Source organism: Perca fluviatilis, chromosome 12, assembly GCF_010015445.1.
Source record: "Perca fluviatilis chromosome 12, GENO_Pfluv_1.0, whole genome shotgun sequence".
NCBI lineage: Eukaryota > Metazoa > Chordata > Actinopteri > Perciformes > Percidae > Perca > Perca fluviatilis.
Window position 1 is genome coordinate 13,128,990 of NC_053123.1, and position 8,444 is coordinate 13,137,433.

The window sequence follows — 8,444 nt, forward strand, 5'->3', positions numbered from 1 at the left end:
AAACACCAAGCCAATTTTGCCATACATCTTTATTAATGTATACAATATGTACAATAATAAGTTATATATACAGTTATACTTTGGTTCTGTGATGAGTTTGTGTGTGTTTCTACACATTCTACTATACTGTATGTGCTACTGAGGTAAGTAATCCATGTTTGGCTCCTGTATATCATCCTTACAGCATAATATATGTCAGACAAGATTTTACTTGTCTGAAACCAGCGTGTGGGTGCATTTCAATTCAATCCACCAATTACATTATTTACAAAAGTATAAAGCAAATAAAATAAAACAATAAAAAATAACTACTTAAACATGTTTTGAATTGAATTGGATTTGACGAGGACCACCCTGCTCTAAGAATGCAGTACATTTAAATGTGAGCTTTTCATTTGCCTTGACAGGAGATATTAAAGAAAACAATTTGGAATACATGCTTGATAAACATGCACATTAATTAATTTAAAGTACTGGAGTCCAGCCCCAGAAACACAAACAAGCATTAGAAAAAGAGCTTGGCAGTGGGTGATGCGTTTGATATTGTGCAGAGCAGTCATGGGACATTATGCTGACAACATCAGACTTCAGATAGAGATCAGCTGTATTCCCGAGAAATGAGATCAAAGTAAGCCTTGGCACTGCTTGTTACAGTTGAACCTTGGAGCTTACTGCTGAGTTCTGAAGCTACTCTAACTGCTAGAGAAAGCACGACGATGACCTGTAGAGCATCTTACCTGCTGAAGCTTTAGTGCGTAACTTTTTGATATTAATAAACATCCGTTACATTCAAGCCATTGCCAAATGAGTCGCTATAAAGCTAATTCAGACTATCAACTCCACACAACTCTGTCTGTATTTCTCAGTATGGCTATGTTCAGATTGGGTCGCCCGGTGACTTTCCCGCGCAGAAACTCGAGTGAAGATAATGACCTCTTCTGAAGAGTCCATCATGTTTATTTTTAATCCTCCGTGTCCTCCTTGGCTACTAGCAACTGCATCGAGGAGGGGTGGGGGCTGTGCGCGATCACGGAGGGCTTCTATCATGTGGATGTGCCGACAGTGTTAATATTACTTATAATTCCTCCTGGGGGCGACGGAAACTACGCACCATAGCTTTAACATCATCACAATAATGGAGCATTAACGTGACGTGAAGTTTAACTTGATGCCTACTGGAGCCACCCTCAGTCTCTGTACATACAACAATTAACCAGCTTCAGCTGCTTTTCAGAGGTGAACAACACACACAACTACATATTGTTCTCATTTGCCATATTGCTCCCATAGGGGAGCGGGGAGCTTAAATCCTGTCTGAGCATGACTGAGCCGACCACAAAAGCTGAGTAAGGTCAGATGTTATGGGATGACCGTAGCGTTGCTTCCACCATGACCGGCTGCATTCTTACACCGTTCACAGTGCAGCAACCCCAGGGGCAGTTAGTCATGCGTCTGCCGTGGCATCTCTCTTTTTAATGCAGTTTTTACAGCTTTTCCACTGGGCTTTCAGTGGTTAAGTGGCCCTAAATGCTTAATTGGGTGCTGGAAATCACAGGCACTTTGCACCCGCTCTGTAAACCACAACACTTCAGCCTATTAGGGGCCCGGTAAGCCACACGCCAAATAATTAGGGCTGGCGGCAGCACTAGACCGCAGAATTGGGATAAAATGGGAAAAAGGGAGGGGGAGGAAGAATTATGCACGGGGTCACAAACTGGGTCACTGCTGAGGAAGTAGTTGCTGTAAGAGAGTATGCTGGTCTATGTGTGAGTATGAGTGTGAGGGAGAGAGTGTGTGTGTGTTAAAGTTGGGGAAAGTGGATTTGGTGTGAATTTAGGCAATTTTAGGTCTTAATTTCTTTGTCAAGCCCAAACTGCATGTAACAATGCATAATGTACAGTTTTCTGATTCTAAATTATTACATGCATTTTGGTTTGTTTAAATATAAATTAATTTCAAACTTAACACACCTATGGTAATCAATTAATAAAGCTGACTTGGTGTTGTAAAGGAAACAACATCACAGAATCAACCTGAAATTGACATAAAAACAAAACAATTTTAAGCATTACGTTGAAAATGCCAACATAATATCTTTAGAAAATACTGTTATGTAATGTTGACTACTGACTACTGTGTATGCTAGTGTTGTCAAGCAATGTTTACCAGATGAAAGCTGATCTGAGTGATGTTTTTGCATTTCCAGCTGGGCATAATAAATGCATTTTAAGTAAGGAGCTTATATCTGCTGTCTTTCCTGTATGATGACAGCACAGTCGATGGCACACATATATGAATGTTTACTGATGCTGCGGTCAAACGAGGTTGCTTTCTTAGTACGGATACAAACATCAGCTGCGTTATTAAGCAGAAGATTTTGGGCCTGAAAAGAAGGTTCAGTGAGAGGACAACTTAGAAGGCATCCTCATTCATCCCACTTATAATGCACTGGTGTGCCTACGAGAAAGACCCATAACTGGCCCAGTGAAACTCCTCAGTGACGACTCCATCAGCACCCCACAGACATCACAAAGGGATTGTGCCAAAACCTTTGGGAAAAAAACACTTGCGTCCAGCGCACAGTTAATCTAGCTATTTATTTGCTAAAATTCCTTAGCATTTGAAAAAAGACGAAAATAAAATAAAATATAAACTAATTCTGATTATTATATTATTGCAGAGGAAAAAATATATGAAGTAGCAAACCAGTGAGTAATCTAAATCTTTGGTCTTTGATTTTTGTCTTTCTCATACTCTGTAGCACTTTAAAAAAGACAGAACATAAGGCCAAAGAAAGTGTACCAGATGACTTGGGCTGCCCCCTGAAAGTCGAATATTCAAATCATCAGTCTGTGAGCCCTCAGTCGACTGAGATTCTTCAATTCAAGCAGTTTTTTTTTTTTTTTTTTGTCAGTCAGAGTCAGTGCTCGTGTAAGCTATTTTATTGAGTTCCCTTTTGCTCTAAGTGAATTCAGGGGTAAAAACGGAAGATGTTAAACTGTGGCATTATGGACTGCTGTTATCAATATTTGAGTTAAAAATGTTGGCCGTCTTGGTTCACACTGGTTTAAATTAAGGAGCCTCTGTGTTATTTTATTACCCTCGGCTACAGTAGTTAGCCCGCATTAGCTCGGAAGCTAACCTGGCTTGTTTACTTTATTACATGAACATCTTTGTCACCCTGAACGTCCTGCCCAACTCCGTTCAAAAATAGAGCGTTGCTTTATACTGAATACCTGAAAAAAGGAACACATTTTTGACTATTCGAATTGAACAGCCATTCTGATTGGACTGACAAAATTCCACTGACATTCTTCATGTGATATGGGGTAAGGTGTATACTGTATATGTGCTGTCCTCCTTGTCAGAGCAGTATCTGTCCCTACAACCATGTATACTGTAAGGCATCCAAGTCTCTGCTCCACCACATATTTAGACACTGGCGCAGCGCTGGGATGGAGATGGGCATGGGGATGGACAGACCAACTGGCTGTGAAAACTGCTGTTGCCCTGCCGTCCGGCAGCCGCCGCCATCTCACTGCTGCCCAGCACGTCCGAGCAGAGCGACTCCACCGCGTCCAGCCTCTCGATCTGTACCAGGCGGGTCAGGAGGTCGGGGATGCTGTAGCCCGCCGTGCTCACTCTCTCAAAGAGCTGCAGGCCGTCGCTCATGCCACCAATCTCATCACGCTTTAGCCCGAAGCTCTCGGCCAGATGCCTCCACGTCTTCACCACTGCCGCCTCGCTGCTGTAGGAGGAGCTCAGCATGCGGCTGGCCTTCTCCAGACAGTCGAAAGGAAGCTCTGTGGGGCTCAGGCCTGGAGAGGGACAGCAGTGTTAGAAGTGACTATTAAAGTATTACACAAACATACAGTAGTCCATTACATCAAGATTTAGATCAAATGTAATGTTTAGCCATGCTAGGGATGTGGCTATATGGCAATGTCACCACTTTAGTCCAGAATGTAGTATCACAGCAATTATTGGATGGATTTCAGTTAAGTTTGGCACGGATATCCTCAGAAATGTCCTAATGACTTTTCCTCTACTTGCAAAACTTAGCTGCACTTAGCTGTGTTTAGTGCTAATTGTGAAATGTTAGCATGCTAACACACTGAACTATGATGGTGAACAAGTCAGAGTTTTGTTCCCTATGTTGGAAAATATGCCTGCGGGGGGAGTTTCGCTCCCTAAAGCAATTTTCTTGGAAATAAAACTCAATATCACAAATACACGAGTTTATCTTCAACTGAAATAAGTAAAATGCCCCCACAGTATTGGCAAAATCAATTCTTGATTTCAAGGCTTTGTAAGATGGATATTTTATATTATAGTAAGAGAGACTTACCCTCTGTCACGTTGCAGGCTCTGCCATATAGATCCAGGATCTTTTTCCTTCGACTCTGTAGCATCTGTGTGGTAAAAAAACAAACAAAAAAGCAGCACTAGGTTATTTCCAGATGAGACTGAGCTGAGAATCTGTTCACAATCATATCTTTAACTCTAGTAACGTCTTTAAAAGCTCCATCTTCCTACCCCCGGGGTTTTATTGTTGTTGTTGATTGCGTTCACACTGCTGATGTGGTTGGTGCTGGTGATGTGGTTGACATTGCCGATATGGTTGGGACTCGGCATGTTATTGGCCTGTCCCGCTGCAAAGGTTGAGGCCCCGTTGCAGGCCCGGTCTCGCTCCAAAAGGCCCCGAGAGAGCAGGCAGAGGTCGGGCTTGTTTCCCAGATTGACGAGGCACAGGTTGGGGTTGTTGGTCTCGGCTGTTCCTTGCTTGTCAGACGCTGCCTCCTCGTCGCTGTCAATACTACGGCTCAACAGCTGCTCGTTCTCTGATGATGCATCATTTTCACTGCAAACACACGCATATTTGAATATATTTACATGTAGAACACTTCAAATGTGTAAGGTCTTCTGCAAGTGATTAGGCTGAGCTTCCTGAATCAGCTACAGTGGTTATATCTCATTTGTTTCACAAAGAACCCTTCAAAAGACTGTCCTCAATGTATAAGAAACATAATTAGTAGAATGTTACTGGTTTGTATAAAGTGTGGTCCCCCAGTTACTCAGTTAATTAGGTACAGTACACCTACCTAGGTTATAAAGTTCTGTTTTGTCCACCCCAAACATACAGTAGTCCATTACATCAAGATTTAGATCAAATGTAATGTTTAGCCATGCTAGGGATGTGGCTATATGGCAATGTCACCACTTTAGTCCAGAATGTAGTATCACAGCAATTATTGGATGGATTTCAGTTAAGTTTGGCACGGATATCCTCAGAAATGTCCTAATGACTTTTCCTCTACTATAAAAGTGTGGTCCCCCAGTTACTCAGTTAATTAGGTACAGTACACCTAACTAAAAGGTTATAAAGTTCTGTTTTGTCCACCCCATTAAATGGGGTTTTGTCCACCCCATTTAGAAGGTAGGGTTCATGCAGGATTGTTTTATTAGACTACATTAGTTTTAACTAGGTGAGAGTACTGTAATCTCTGATGTAACTTTTCTTTATATTCTTTTGAATGCCACTTCCCTCACACTCACATACTGCTTTGCACTCTGATACATCCATGCATATGCATTAATGATGGTTTAGTAATCAAAATAACTCTGCAGTATACCCAGTTTTTCTGTCGCACTACATCAGGGGTGTCAAAATCAAAAGGGCCACACTGGAAAATGATTATCGCATCAAGAGCCAGACATATATAGTTTATTGACATGATTTTGTTTGAGAAGTCAACTATTTTTACTGTATTATCGCATGTCTCATATAGCTTTCTCATTTACAGAAAGTGCCTCATAAAGCCCCAAAAAGTCGGCAAAAATTTTCCTTAGCCATTATAGAAAAAAGTTACAAAATTGTCTAAAAAAGCAACAAAAATGCCGGAAAAAGTGACAAAAACAATGGCAAAAATGTCAGAAATGGGTGGCTGGGTTTGTCCAGTGGTAGAGCAGGCGCACATGTACTGAAAGTTTTATGCCTCGACGCAGAGGTCCAGAGTTCGAATCCGACCTTTGACGATTTCCTGCATGTCTTCCCCCTCTCTCTCCCCTTTCTCACCCAGCTGTCCTGTCAAAAATTAAAGGCAGAAAAGCCCAAAAAATAATCTTTAAAAAAAAAGGCAAACTTAACAGGAACTTTCACAAATGAAAATGAACTGGAGAAGAATGCTGTTGTTGTTGTTGTTGTTGTTGTTGTTGCCATAGCTGCTGATGTTTCTAAGCTGTTTCTGTGATTGACTGAAATAGCCCTGCGTTTTACAACATGATACCATGTAATATCATTTGATTACCTGGCCCCTTCCTCCCTATGTCTATTCTGGATTTTCTCCTGAAAGCACCTTGTTGACAGAGATGCTCACAGAATGCCATTGTTTCGCAGTCCCACGCTCTTTTCCTGAACGCACACACAAAATGGCATTGTTTCCTGGACATCTAACACCCACTCTGGCAGCTAAAGCAGTGAGTTAGCACATCCTCTGGCATGCTGCTATACCACAGAGTTTACTGCTATTGATGCTGAAGAGTGTACAGTGTATCAATTGAAGCATGTTCACTACAGGCACTGTAACGTTTGAACACAATGGCTCACTGTAGATTTGTGTGCAATATGCTATCATGGATTCCCACACTTCCCTCTGCACACTAGCCACCGGTGTCTATAAAGCAGCCTTGTCTGCACATGAAGGATGAGATATATGCAGAAAGACGGAGGTGAGACAACTGTCGTTCTTTTGTTTTCTGCCAGGACGTGCTTTCACCTGGTAGTGGTTTTAGGCGAAGCCTGGAAGAAATACCCCTATCAGGGTCGCCAACTACCCCCTCTGTCTGTCTCTCAGTGTTTGCTAGGCTTCAGGGCTCATCTATGCTACCTCACCCCCCTGTACCCCTCCCCAACCCACCTCACTGCCTGTTCCAAAGCCACATAATGGCTCTCTGCTTCATTAAAAACAAAACAAAAACCCCAACTGAACGTTTTACATACCTTGTACGTTCACACACACGCACACGCACACAGGCCAGCAGCAATGATACTAATGATACTGCTACTACTGCAGTGACTTGTTCTGTGGTGGCTTAATTAGAGGCAGATGCTGTTAAAATAATTAAACTTTCTTTCTGTTGTGTAAAGCCCCTGTGACGCCTCATACAATTGCAAACACACACACACACATATACACTCATAAAGCACACTCATCGACATAGTGGTGTATATACACGTAGTGAATATAAAATATTCTACAGCATATTTAATGAATAAGCACTAAATTATGCATACATGTGTACATAGTTATTGTAGACACATGCCCTAAGGTTAATATAATTCAGTGTACTAAACATAGTAGCTGTTCTACCTTGTGTTTGGTATATAAATCCCATTCAAACCTCAGTGGATGTGCTAAACAATGGCTGGTGGTCAAGCTAAAGAAGAAAACATTATATTGATTTGTTTAAGTCCAACTGCATCATTTCAAGGCTTAGTGGTTCTTCTCAAACCTTGCCCAGCCCATTGCCCAGCCCGTAACATGCTTGATGTCAGTTTGTCAGCTGCTCTTAGTGGTTTAAAGCGAAGAGCAGCGCTGTGGCAAAGGTGTTTGTAAATCAAACGTGTCTCTCACCTTTTCACTGTCTTCTGAGGAGCCGCTTTCAGTTTGTCAAACTCATCTTTCTCGGAGTAGATCACCACATTGTCTAAGAGAGAAAAGGAGAGGATATAGAGGTCTATAGGGTTTTTTTCCCTCACAAATACAGAAAACAAAAAGAAAGATCAGTAGTAATAACACTGGAAATATACTAAAATCTAAAAGGATGTTGGTCTAACACCTGTCATTGTTTCGTATATAAAAAGAATGCCATGTTATACTCAAACTTTTCCAAAGGTCACTTGGGTTTGTTTTGATTTAATGCATGACTCACATTTTTGCTGAACATCAGCATTTGAGGCCACAAGTGACAATTACATAGTAATGGCAAATAGAATTTCCCTCCATTATTTCTTCTTACATATTTCTACTTAATTATTAGTCAATGTACACATCTCATTTTGATACATGTAATTGAAATACAAGTGCTGCATGATGGGTTATAGTACAGTAATGCAAAATTAAAGATCTAAGATCTCCAATCAGATTTTTCGGGCTCTTGTCTTTTATCGCAAAGTAAGACTGCATTAAACCTACATTGTTTTAAATAGATGTTGGCATGAGTTGAAGTACACTAAAGAGAACACGTTCCTGAGGGCTAAAAGGATATATACCTCGACCAGAGGAACTGCAGTCGGAGCGATGTATAAAATGATTACAGTGACTGTTATGTTAAATTACACTTACATCGTGGATACTGATGGGGATAGACAGCTTAATAAGTGAATACCTAAGTGGATCAAATGCTGTGTGTGTTGTGTGTGTGTGTGTGTGTGTGTGTGTGTG

The 8,444-nt window shown here is 41.3% G+C and overlaps 1 protein-coding gene across 1 annotated transcript in view; it reads right to left on the bottom strand.

Annotated features, from left to right (window-relative positions):
- Window positions 1-11: 11 nt before the first annotated feature.
- The window catches only part of edar (ectodysplasin A receptor), a 38,336-nt gene continuing 29,903 nt past the window's right edge, over window positions 12-8,444 (bottom strand). The window contains exons 9-12 of the mRNA XM_039818966.1: window positions 7,635-7,707; window positions 4,537-4,861; window positions 4,349-4,412; window positions 12-3,818 (exon numbers count right to left, since the gene is read on the bottom strand). Of these exons, the coding sequence (XP_039674900.1) occupies window positions 3,433-3,818; window positions 4,349-4,412; window positions 4,537-4,861; window positions 7,635-7,707 (848 nt within the window). The 3' untranslated portion in view covers window positions 12-3,432. The remainder of the gene's footprint in view (window positions 3,819-4,348; window positions 4,413-4,536; window positions 4,862-7,634; window positions 7,708-8,444) is intronic.